The following is a 13,541-nucleotide window of genomic DNA, read 5'->3' as shown; positions in this document are numbered from 1 at the left end:
CTTTCTAAATTACTTTTTATTACATTTTTACTTTTTGAGATACAGCCGCTTTGTATCTTGCACGGAGACCTGAATCCACCAGGTCAGCAGCACCGACGGCTTTAGGGTCAGTGGGTACTGCGTGATCTACCTTTTATCGATCACATCTAAGTTATGAACTTAGATGGGATCGTAACCGCTGGATCCTGCATGGACCGGCGCGGTTACTGAACCAGTCAGTGCCGCTGACCTCACGGATTCAGGTCTCAGCGTAAGATACAGCTTCTATGTATACAGGATACAAAGCAGCTGTATCTCAAAAAGTAACAATAATTTTTAATAAAAAATAATTCGAAAGTTTCAGAAAACACATGGATAGACATTATTTTTTAAAAAAAAAAAAGTTTTCAAAAAGGTGTACATAGCCTTTAATCCCCAAAACACAATTTCTACTGCATTTCAGCCCCACCACAAAATGACCTGCTAACATTTTAGTGATCTTCTCGTTAGCAGAGGAGAACGTGTTAGGGTATGTGCACACACACTAATTACGTCCGTAATTGACGGACGTATTTCGGCCGCAAGTACCGGACCGAACACACTGCAGGGAGCCGGGCTCCTAGCATCATAGTTATATACGATGCTAGGAGTCCCTGCCCCTGCAGGACAACTGTCTCGTACTGTAATCATGTTTTCAGTACGGGACAGTAGTTCCACGGAGAGGCAGGGACTCCTAGCATCGTACATATGTATGATGCTAGGAGCCCGGCTCCCTGCACTGAGTTCGGTCCACTACTTGCGGCCGAAATACGTCCGTAAAATACGGACGTAATTAGTGTGTGTGCACATACCCTTAACAAGGACAAGGCAGCTGATATCACTCTGTCATGCTGATTGAATTATAAGAGCAGACTGGTTGCTTAAAAGTGGGATGGTACTTGAAATCATTGTCTTCTTCTGTTAACCATGGTTACCTTCAAGGAAACACATGCAGTCATCATTGCTTTGCATCAAAAGAGCCTTTATAGGCAAGGACATTGCTGCTTGTAAGACGAACTCTAAATTAACCCTTTATCGGATCAAAGAGAGAGGTTCAATTGCTGCGAAGGCGGCTTCAGGGCGCCCAATAAAGTCCAGCAAGTGCCAGGACCATCTCCTAAAGAGGATTCAGCTATGGGATCAGTTCAACACCAGTGCAGAGAGCTTGCTCAGGAATGGCAGCAGGTGTCAGAGCATCTGAACACTCACAGTGAGGCGAAGGCTTTTGGAGGCTGGTCTGGTGTCAAGAAGGGCAGAAAAGAAGCCACTTCTCTCCAAGAAAAACATCAAGGACAGACTGACATTGTGCAGGAAGTACAGGGTTTGGACTGCAGAGAACTGCGTTAAAATTATTTTCTCTGATGAAGCCCCCCTTCAGACTGTTTGAAACATCTGGAAGAATGATTGCCTGGAGAAGAAAAGGTGAGTGCTACCATGCCAACAGTAAAGCGTCCTGAGACCATTCATGTGTGGGGTTGCTTTTTATCCAAGGGAGTGGGCTCACTCACAATTTTGCTTAACCCTTTCAAGACCGAGCTCATTTTGACCTGCATGACCAGCCCCATTTTCTCAAATCTGACATGTGTCTCTTTATGTGATAACTCCAGAATGCTTTTGCCTATCCAAGCGATTCTCAGATTGTTTTCTCGTGACATATTGTACTTTATGTTAGTGGAAAAATTTGGTCGATAAATTCATTGCTTATTTGTGAAAAACACCAAAATTTAGAGAAAATTTGCAAAAATTATGATTTTTCTCATTTTAAATGTATCTGCTTGTAAAACAGATAGTAATACCACACAAAATAGTTACTATTTTATATATTCCATATGTCTACTTTATATTTGCATAGTTTTTTGAACATCCTTTTATTTTTCTAGGACGTTACAAGGCTTAGAACTTTAGCAGCAATTTCTCACATTTTCAAGAAAATTTCAAAAGGCCATTTTTACAGGGACCAGTTCAGTTCTGAAGTGGCTTTGAGGGCCTTATGTACTAGATAGACCCCATAAATCACCCCATATTAAAAACTGCACCCCTCAAAGTATTCAAAACAGCATTCAGAAAGTTTCTTAACCCATTAGGCGCTTCACAGGAATTAAAGCAAAGTAGAGGTGAAACTTACAAATTTTATTTTTTTTGCTGAAATTCATTTGTAATACATTTTTTTTCTGTAACACAGAAAGTTTTACCCGAGAAATGCAACTCAATATTTATTGCCCAGATTCTGCAGTTTTTAGAAATATCCCACATGTGGCCCTAGTGTGATAATGGACGGAAACACCGGCCTCCGAAGCAAAGGAGCACCTAGTGGATTTTGGGGCCTCCTTTTTTTAGAATATATTTTAAGCTCCATGTCAGGTTTGAAGAGGTCTTGTGGTGCCAAAACAGTGGAAATCCCCCAAAAGTGAGACGGTTCTGGAAACTACACACCTCAAGGAATTTTTCTAGGGGTATAGTTAGCATCTTGACCCCACAGGTATTTTGCTGTATTTATTGGAGTTTGTCTGTGAAAGTGAAAATCTACTTTTTTTCTGAAAAAATAATAATATTTGCAAGGAATAAAGATTAAAAAGCACCCCAGAACTTGTAAAGCTACTTCTCCCGATTACGCCAATACCCCATATGTGGTACTAAACTGCTGTTTGGACCCACGGCAGAGCTCAGAAGGGAAGGAGCGCCATTTGGAAATTGAAGCGCAGATTTTGCTGGATTGGTTTTCAGTTCCATGTCGCGTTTGCAACGCCCTGGAGTAAGCAAAACCGTGGAATCCCCCCAAAACTGACCCCATTTTGAAGACTACACCCCTCAAGGAATTGTTCTAGGGGTATAGTTAGCATTTTGACCCCACAGTTTTTTTGCGGAATTTAGTGGAATTAGGCCGTGAAAATGAAAATCTACTTTTTTCTGAAAAAACATAGAAATGTTTAATTTTTACAATGAATAAAGGAGAAAAATTACCCCAAAATTTGTAAAGCAATTTGTCCCGATTACAGCAATACGCCATATGTGGTAATAAACTGCTGTTTGGACACACGGCAGGACTCAGGAGGGAAGGAATAATATTTGGCTTTTGGAGCTCAAATTTAGCTGGAATGGTTTTCGGGTGTCATGTCGCATATGCAAAGCCCCTGAGGTACCAAAACAGTGGAAACCTCCCAAAAGTCCCTTTAGGGGACTGGAACGAGTGATCATTAGGTTGCTGGTACAATACACTGCAATACTAATGTATTGCAGTATAATGTCATTTTACAGGCTCCTGTAACAGCGCGATCGCTGTTCCTGTCCCTTAGTCCCGGGTGTCAGCTGTAATACACAGCGGAAACCTGCAGAATATGGAGCGGGCGCAGCGCGTGAGTCCGCTCCATATATTGCCCCCCGCACCACGACATGCTATTAAGTCGTGGTGCGCGAAGGCGTTAATGCGCAGCGGATGGTGCAGAGTGAAAATTAAAATTTTCCACTGATGTGCCATTTTAATGCACAATATATTGTGCCCAGTGTGTGCCACTGAAGACAAATACCTCATACAATGTTGAGCGGGTTCTCCCGGATATAAAATATCATATATGTGGACGTAAGCTGGTGTTTGGGCACGCTGTGGGGCTCAGAAGGGAGGGAACGCCATTTGGCATTTGGAGCGCAGATTTTGCTTGGTAACTGTTCTGTTTGGGCTTTTGCTGGTATTTCAGTTATGATGTGGTGGCATATGTAATCTGTGCGGGGTACATCAGGGTATATGTAATCTGTGCGGAGTACATAAGGGCATAATAAGAGGGTATAATAATGGGGTACATAAATAATTATTCGCAGATATGTGGCCGGTGTCGCACTGATAAATGGCGCCCGATCTTATCTGCTTTTGGAACGTTCTGCACATTTTGCATCGCCATATTCTGAGAGCCAGAACTTTTTTATTTTGTCTCCAACAGAGCTGTGCGATGACTTATTTGTTGCGGGACAATCTGTAGTTTTCATTGGTACCATTTTGGGGTACATGTGATTTTTTTTAATCACTTTTTATTAGATTTTTTTTTGGAAGCAAAGTGACAAAGAAACATAAATTCTGACAATGTTTTTTGTATTTTTTTTTTTACAGTATTCACCGTGCGCTATAAATGACATTTTGCAGGTCGATACGATTACGGCGATACCATATGTATATAGGTTTTTTATGTTTTGTGGCGATTGCGCAATAAAATCACTTTGATAAAATTATTTATTTTCTGTGTCACCATATTCTGAGAGCCATAACGTTTTTATTTTTCCGTCAAAAAAGCGGTGTAAGGGCTTGTTTTTTGCGGGACGGGTTGTAGTTTTTATTGGTACTATTTTGGGGTACATGCGACTTTTTGATCACTTTTTATTCTATATTTTGGGAGGGTTGATGACCAAAAAAAAGTGATTCTGACATTGTTTTTTAATTATTTTTTTTGCGGTGTTCACCGTGCGGGAAAAATAATATTATAGTTTTATAGTTTGGGTCGTTACGAACGCGGTGATACCAAATATGTGTACTTTTTTTTACATTTTCATTTTTTTCCTATAATAAAATACTTATTATAGGAAAAAAAGCATTCTTTTTTTTTGTAACTTTTATAACTTGTTTTTACACTTTTATAAAACTTTTTTATTACTTTATTTTTTACTTTTTACTTGTTTTTCTTGAAGACTGGCAGCACTGATCGCTGCTATAATACATTACACTACCTAGGTAGTGTAACGTATTATATAAACTGTCAGTGTGACGCTGAGAGTCACACTGACAGGAAGCCTATGAGAACCAGCATCCGGCTGGTTCTCATAGGCTGCTGTGCATGGCAGACCCGGGGGCTGTTGTATGGCCCCCGGTTCTGCCTTGTAACTGACTGCAGCACCAGCAATCGGTCCCCGGGAAAGTTTGTTGTAGCAACAAACTTTCCAGTTTGTTATAGCAACAAACTTTCCAGTTCGTTATAGCAACAAACTTTCCAGTTCGTTATAGCAACAAACTTTCCAGTTCGTTGCTACAACACACTTTCCCTGCGATCACATGACCGGGACCTGAACTAATCAGGTCCCGATCATATCTCCGGGACCAGAGGCAGGTGATAACAGCGCGATCCGGGTGTCAGCGCTACTCTGAGACACCCGGATCGCGCTTTTAACACCCACCGTGAACTCACGTCGGCACTGCACAGAGCCCAGCAAATGCCGACGTGAATATACAGTGGGCGGTCAGGAAGCGGTTAAGAACACTTCCATTAATAAAAGAATGGTATCTAAACATCCACCAAGAGCAAATTCTCTCAATGATCCAGGAACAATTTGGTGATGAACAATGCTTTTTCCAGCATGATGGAGCACTATGTCACAAGGCAAAAGGGATAACCGAGTGGTTTGTGAACAAAACATTGACATTTTGGGTCCATGGCCAGGAAACTCCCCAGATCTCAATCCTCAAAAAGCGAGTGGACGGACAAAAAGCACAGAAATTGTGATAAACTCCAAGCACGGATTAGGCAAGAATGGTTTGACCATCCGTCAGGATTTGGCCCAGAAGCGGATATCCAGCATGCCAGGACGAAATGCAAAAGTCTTGAAAAAAATTAAATTTAAACACTGCAAATATTGAGTCTTTGCATAAACCTGACGTATTTTTCAACAAAACTTATGAAATGCTTATAACTGTATGTCAGTATATCATAGAAACATCTGACTAATAGATCTAAAAACACTAAAGCAGCAAACTTTGTGAAAACCAAAATTTGTGTCAGTCTCAAAAAAGGGTCTATTCACAATATATAGACAAATACCTGAGACGGATCCCGCTGTATAGGCATAGTAGCAATACACACAATGATAATAGCGAACTATATAAATGAGAAAAAAAATTACCTGCAACAGAGATCTTGAAAGTACACAGGGCGATTGCTCACTAAATTCACAGAAGAAATCCTAAAAAACAATAAACACAATTAAATGTTGATTAATATGTGCAGAAGAAAAACAAACTGATTTAGACTGGCAACAAAAGTTATTTGACAAACCTTTGCTTATATATTAGATTACTTAGAGGATCTTTCACCAGATTATAAGTGGCCTATCTTCTACATAATGTGATCGGCGCTGTAATGTAGATTACAGCAGTGTTTTTTTATTTAGAAAAACTCATTTTTGACGGAGTTATGACCTATATTAGCTTTATGCTAATGAGTTTCGTAATGGACAACTGGGCGTGTTTCACTATATGACCAAGTGGGCGTTGTAGACAGGAGTGTATAACGCTGACCAATCAGTGTCATACACTTCTCCCCATTCATTTACACTGCAGATCGCGATATAGCTATATCGCTATGTGCAGCCACATAAACACACTATAACGTTACTGCAGTGTCCGGACAATGAATATACATTACCTCCAGCCAGGACGTGATGTGTATTCAGAATCCTGACCACTTCTGGCGCGTCTGTGTGATATTTACAGCAAGGCAAGCGTAATCTCATTTGAAATGATAGGTTACATCGTAATCTCGCGAGATTACGCTTGCCTTGCTGTATCACAGAGACGCTACAGAAGTGACAGGATTCTGAAAAGACATCACGTCCTGGCTGGAGGTAATGTATATTCATTGTCAGGACACTGCAGTAACGTTATAGTGTGTTTATGTGGCTGCAGATAGCGATATAGCTATATCACTATCTGCAGTGTAAATGAATGGGGAGAAGTGTATGACGCTGATTGGTCAGTGTCATACACTCCTCTGTACAACGCCCACTTGGCCAAAAAGTAAAAAACACGTCCAGTTGTTCATTGAGAAACTCATTAGCATAAAGCTAAAATAGGTCATAATGCCGTCAAAAATGATCGTTTTTCTAAATAAAAAACACTGCTGTAATCTACATTACAGCACCCATCACATCATGTACAAGATAGGCCACTTATAATCTGGTGACAGAGCCTCTTTAAACTTACAGCAATTCCCTTTCTATTATCCAATCACTTTTTTTTTATATAATTTGGGAAATAGAAAAGAGCATATGTACGGAAATTTAATTATAAATATTGATTATGGTGCTTACAGTCTCAATGGAGAAGGTGTGGTGATAAAGGTTTAGAGACAGCACCTCTCTTTACTAAATGGTCAGAATACAGGCTCTGTCCAACTGTGTATGCATTCCATGGTTGGCATCTGGAAGTGCAATTTGTGGGGAATTGCATTTTCTCCAGATTGTCTCTTCTGAAACGGAATGGCTCCTGCTAGTTTTCAGAGCAATTTAAAGCCGGGACTATAATATTAATCCTTCGTATAAAGCCTATAAGGTGTGGGACCCCCGGACGAAGGCATCCCGCGTCGGGTCTGACGATCTCTCCTGCCTGAGACATCACCATGGGTATGTGACCAGCTACATTTGTTTCTTTTTGCTGCTTTGCTCATAGACCTTACTCACTCAGAGTAGTATTGGTTAAACTTTTTTAGGTTTTGGGCACCAGACCACCAACTTGTATTTGTACAGAGACTTCACCAATGTACTTGCATTGTTATTTCAAGTATGATATTTACTCTCACTTGTGTCTTACAATCTCTGCTTTCTTTTATTGACTTCCAATCAACCTGTATGGTCTGTCTGCTCAACATAGCTGCTAATACTATGCATATGTGTCTACCCACCTATGGTGCACTTGTATCTCTGGCATCAGATGAACGTTTTACTCTCATGCTGTGCATGACTCATCTTTTAATCTTGTGATTTTTTCAATAAAGATTGTTATTCTCTTTTCTGCTACATTGTTGTGTTAATTGTACCCCACACCTTATAGGCTTTATATCAGATGTTGAGGGTCAATGCACCAAGATATACTTGGTTTTACCTAGGATCTCGTTCTTTACTCAATTCATGTATTTACATTAAGGGTATGTTCACACGGCCTATTTACGGACGTAAATCGGGCGTTTTTGCCCCGAATTACGCCCGAAAATAGCGCCTCAATAGCGCTGACAAACATCTGCCCATTGAAAGCAATGGGCAGACGTTTGTCTGTTCACACGAGGCGTATATTTACGCGCCGCTGTCAAAAGACGGCGCGTAAATAGACGCCCGCGTCAAAGAAGTGACCTGTCACTTCTTTGGCCGTAATTGGAGCCGCTATTCATTGACTCCAATGAATAGCAGCGCTAATTACGGCCGTAATTGACGCGGCGTTCAAGCGCCTGCACATGCCGGTACGGCTGAATTTACGGGGATGTTTTCAGGCTGAAACATCCCCGTAATTTCAGCCGTTACGGACCCCCGCCGTGTGAACATACCCTAACATTGACGAGATTGCTTCCTGTTTGTACCAATAGGTTGTTATTAATCCTTCGTATAGGCCATAAATTTTAGATCGTTGTGGCTTCCGACTGCCAACACCTCCGCCAATCAACTAATTGAAGGGAGCACTGTGTTCCAACAAGCACATCGTCCTCTTCATTGCTTACCAGACACCTAGTTACATACCGTATTTTTCGGACTATAAGATGCACCTGAACATAAGACGCACCCAGGTTTTAGACAACAGAAAATAGGAAAATAATTGTTAAAAAATAATTTATTCTGTTTCACCACATTCTGAGAGTCAACATTTTTTTATATTTTTTTCATCGATTGAGCAGTGTGAGGGCTTATTTTTTGCGGGACGAGCTGTAGTTTTATTGGCACCATTTTTTGGTACATACAATTTTTTTGATCACTTTTTTTCTTTATTTCATATTTTAAGCACTAAGGTGACCAAAAAACTATTTTGAGGTTTTACATTTTTAAACTCACCGTGCAAGTTAAATAATGGTATATTGTAATAGATCGGACTTTTACGGACAAAGCGATACCAAATGATTTTATTTTTCACATTGTGCTTGGGGGAAGAAAAAAATTCGGAAAAGGTTATTTTATTTATTTATTTTTTACACATTTTATTAGTTCCCCTAGGGGACTTAAACCAGCGGCTACTTGGTTACATGTGGAGTACGCGGTTTCCCTAACTCCCGTAGTAGTAAATGGCAGTTACAGAAGCAGCGTAGCTCCGCGAGTTACACTGTTTCAGTAACTCCACATGTAATCAAGTGGCCGGGCGAGCACAGAAAGCTAGATCGGGGTTTAGGGCTCCCCGTTCTAGAGATAGGTGCGGGTCCCAGAGGTGGGTCCTGCATCTATCTGACATTTATGACATATCCTGTGGATATGTCATAAATGTCCTTCATAGAAAAAACCCTATAAATGCCACGGTCGCTATTGACCACGGCATTTAACTAGTTAAAGGGCTTGTGCCATAAAACACATTTATCCCCTATCCGCAGGATAGGGGCTACCTGTGAGATCGCTGGGGGTCAGACCGCTGGGACCCCCAGCAATAAGGAGAACAGGGGAGCGAAAGTCACCCCGAGCGCTACATGAGAAGCCTGGACTTCCGGGTTCTGTGTCCGGCTCATCTGTTCCGCAGCTCCATAGAGATCAATGGAGAGCCACTTGTGCATGCGCAGAAGAATCCCATTGATCTCTATGAAGCTGCCGGACACAGAACACGGAAGTCACAGTTTCTCATGCAGCGCTCTTGGTGACTTTCGGTCCCCGTTCTTATCGATCACACATGTATCCCCTATCCTGTGGCTAGGGGATACATGTGTTTTATGGCACAAGCCCTTTAAACTGCCAGGAACAGCGAAATTGCTGTTCATGGCCATTAGAGCTGCGTGTCAGAAGCTGACACCTGCAGTGTATGGAGCGGGCTCAGTGCGTGAGCCCGCTCCATACATCACCCTCCCTCCACCTCCATGATGTGCCGGCACGTCATGGGTCGTGAAGGGGTTAAGTAATGAAGCGATCAGGGGGCCCGGTGATGCCGGGTCCCTTGACTGCGGACTATAAGACGCAGGGACTTTTTAGCAAGAATTATTCTTGCCAAAAACTGCGTCTTATAGTCCGAAAAATACGGTAGTTGAAAAAAGACACAGGTCCATCAAGTCCAACCTATAATTCTACCATGTTAATTCAGAGAAAGGCAAAACCCCACGAGGTTGATGCAAATTACCTCATCAGGGGAGAAATTCCTCCCAGACTCCAAATATGGCAGTCAGAATAAATCCCTGGATAAACGTCCCATATCCAGAATCTAGTACTCATAACATGTAAGGTTATATTTTTCAAGGAAGGCATCAAGGCCCTTCTTAAACTTGTTCAATGACTCAACCATCACAACGTCCTGTGGCAGAGAGTTCCATAGTCTCATTGTGCCATACATTTGGAAGTAGTTGTGTCTGGCACTGCAGCTCACTCCCATGCCAGTGAATAGGACTGAGCATGAAACTAAAAAAAAAAAAAATAATGTACACTGCACAAACAAGTATACTCGGATAAGAGTTGAGGGAATAATCACGTCATGGACATGACACAGAGCTCTTTACGCCACCATTTCTAAATTAAAGGGGCTCTGTCACCAGATTTTGCAACCCCTATCTGCTATTGCAGCAGATAGGCGCTGCAATGTAGATTACAGCAACGTTTTTATTTTTAAAAAACGAGCATTTTTGGCCAAGTTATGACCATTTTCGTATTTATGCAAATGAGGCTTGCAAAAGTACAACTGGGCGTGTTGAAAAGTAAAAGTACAACTGGGCGTGTATTGTGTGCGTACATCGGGGCGTGTTTACTACTTTTACTAGCTGGGCGTTGTGTATAGAAGTATCATCCACTTCTCTTCACAACGCCCAGCTTCTGGCAGATCACGCTGTGACGTCACTCACAGGTCCTGCATCGTGTCAGACGAGCGAGGACACATCGGCACCAGAGGCTACAGTTGATTCTGCAGCAGCATCAGCATTTGCAGGTAAGTAGCTACATCGACTTACCTGCTAACGCCGATGCTGCTGCAGAATCAACTGTAGCCTCTGGTGCCGATGTGTCCGACACGATGCAGGACCTGTGAGTGACGTCACAGATCTGCACTGCCAGAAGCTGGGCGTTGTGAAGAGAAGTGGATGATACTTCTCATCAGAACGCCCAGCTAGTAAAAGTAGTAAACACGCCCCGATGTACGCACATAATACACGCCCAGTTGGACTTTTGCAAGCCTCATTTGCATAAATACGAAAATGGTCATAACTTGACCAAAAATGCTCGTTTTTAAAAAATAAAAACGTTACTGTAATCTACATTGCAGCGCTGATCTGCTGCAATAGCAGATAGGGGTTGCAAAATCTGGTGACAGAGCCTCTTTAAAAAAACGCAGAAGCAAAAAATGTTTGGTATTGCCTGAAGGCAATGCTTAAATAAGAGTTTCTTTTATTTTTTTTACCTGGATCATGTCCTTAAAATGGATAATTAAATAAAATACATAACCTAATCGCATAATAATACGGTAACCATGGATCAAGTTAATGGTCCTTTAGTTAACAATACACTTACCAATATACTGTGAAGGTTATTCAAAGTGACGACATCGCACACCGTTTTTATCCGGTCAATTAATTTATAAAAATAAATCACCATTTCTTCTTTCTTAATTATTTTTGCATAACGAGGGAAAGTTGGCGGAAGCAACCTCTGGTTGACCAAAGGCTCAAATCCCATCATTATTGGGTGATCTAAACATAAAAAGGAGTTCTGTAAAGAGATCTGACTGAACATAAAAAAACAGGTCAAACACAAACATTCCTGCAAAAGCATGTTTTAGTCCATCTATAGGGTGCAGGTCTTATGTAAATCTGGGTAGGCTGCGGGGAAAGAAGAAAAAAAGGATCCACTATAGCTTACAATAAATTGAAATTCATGATATCCCTATAGGAATAAATACTAAGTCCATTAGACCTCCTATTTAATATTTCTTGACAGTCTGTTTGATAAGCAGTGGTCCAACTATGTATATGATTCACTACTTAGCAACAGACACTGCAAGGAGTGGGTGACCCCAGATATTCATGCTCCTGTCTAGATCTGATAGGGTTACAAGTAAAAAAAATGGTAGTGCCTACTTATCATGACGTCTACTTCCAAACACTAACGGCCCAGAGAGTAAGATGACCAACAGGAAGGGTATGTGCACACACACTAATTACGTCCGTAATTGACGGACGTATTTCGGCCGCAAGTAGTGGACCGAACACAGTGCAGGGAGCCGGGCTCCTAGCATCATACTTATGTACGATGCTAGGAGCCCCTGCCTCTCCGTGGAACTACTGTCCCGTACTGAAAACATGATTACAGTACGGGACAGTTGTCCTGCAGCGAGGCAGGGACTCCTAGCATCGTACATAACTGATGCTAGGAGCCCGGCTCCCTGCACTGTGTTCGGTCCACTACTTGCGGCCGAAATACGTCCGTCAATTACGGACGTAATTAGTGTGTGTGCACATACCCTTAATTAGAACATATAGCAAGTAACTTAACACCGTAATGATGGGACATTTTTTACATTTAAAGGAGTTGTCTAAACATATGTCCCTGCTCAGGATCCTCCTCTATTAGCCAGAGAGAAAAGCTGCTAGCAAAGAGACTCTGGGGTGGCAGGCCATTCATGTATTACATGGCTAGCCATTTATTGGTTATGGTCTATACCTTAGCAAGAAAAAAAAACAACTTTAGGATCAAGCTATACGCAGGGTTTACTTGTATTCTGTACCCATAGAGACATATCGGTCTGAATAGGAGCTTTATATTCAAAAAAAACAGTAGGACATTATAATGATTTTTTGCTCAATTTCTTCATTTTTGTTCACATTTTAGAAGCACTGGAGCATTAAAAAAAATGGTTGCAAAGGTGTACATACTCTTTACTACACAATTTCAAATATTTATGTTGAATTGGTTCTTACCGCCTTTGGTGGTATCATTCTGGGCTTGAATTCCAAGGGAAAGGGAGTTCTGAATAGCAGAAAGAAGGTCAGTTGCTTGGCTTATTAGCTTTGATGCCTCTACCACTGCACTTGTCTATAAAAAAAAAAAACAAAAAAAACATTTCATTAAGCCACGATATTGCAAGATCTAGACATATTAAACCCCTCACTAAAAACCTCCTTACCTCTTTCTTTGTAAAAGCTATTAATACGGTAAGCAAAACCCGCGTAAACTTGACTCTGCTGAACACCGCTAAGCACTGCTGGTGCTGAAAGAAAAATATATAAATGATAAATGGAAGAAATTATTATAAAAAAGTGATATGCTACCTTTGTTGCAGCAACGACAGGTACAGATGTATATAACAAATTATTACCAGGCTAATATCCCCGTGCCATTGTTAGTAAATTGGCAGTAGCTAATATCATAAACTCCAATTACTCTGTAGGTTTTGTTAGTAAAGTTTCCTGAAGGTAGAAAGAAAGTTAAAAAGTTCTGTAGGTCCTTGGTAAAGGAATGTCACTTTGTAAATACATATTGAATCAGCAATACTACCTCAAGCTCTACTTCGGGATCTCGTGCTTCGCCTTGTCGACTCCTAGTGCTCTAAAATTTGCGAAGACAAAAAAAAAAAAAAAAACTCTTTAAATGTTATTCAGGGCGAATAAAATACAAAA

At 41.1% G+C, this 13,541-nt stretch overlaps 1 protein-coding gene across 3 annotated transcripts in view; it reads right to left on the bottom strand.

Annotated features, from left to right (window-relative positions):
* The window catches only part of NAA35 (N-alpha-acetyltransferase 35, NatC auxiliary subunit), a 62,269-nt gene that overhangs the window by 36,547 nt on the left and 12,181 nt on the right, over positions 1-13,541 (bottom strand). For all 3 annotated transcript variants that reach the window (XM_075828758.1, XM_075828747.1, XM_075828749.1), the window contains exons 9-13: positions 13,420-13,470; positions 13,049-13,132; positions 12,843-12,957; positions 11,437-11,615; positions 5,896-5,955 (exon numbers count right to left, since the gene is read on the bottom strand). In XM_075828758.1, the coding sequence (XP_075684873.1) occupies positions 5,896-5,955; positions 11,437-11,615; positions 12,843-12,957; positions 13,049-13,132; positions 13,420-13,470 (489 nt within the window). The remainder of the gene's footprint in view (positions 1-5,895; positions 5,956-11,436; positions 11,616-12,842; positions 12,958-13,048; positions 13,133-13,419; positions 13,471-13,541) is intronic.

The sequence above is a fragment of the Rhinoderma darwinii genome, chromosome 1, assembly GCF_050947455.1.
Source record: "Rhinoderma darwinii isolate aRhiDar2 chromosome 1, aRhiDar2.hap1, whole genome shotgun sequence".
NCBI classification, from domain to species: domain Eukaryota; kingdom Metazoa; phylum Chordata; class Amphibia; order Anura; family Rhinodermatidae; genus Rhinoderma; species Rhinoderma darwinii.
The sequence above is the reverse complement of the archived record's forward strand: the minus strand, read 5'-3'. Positions and strand labels throughout refer to the sequence as shown.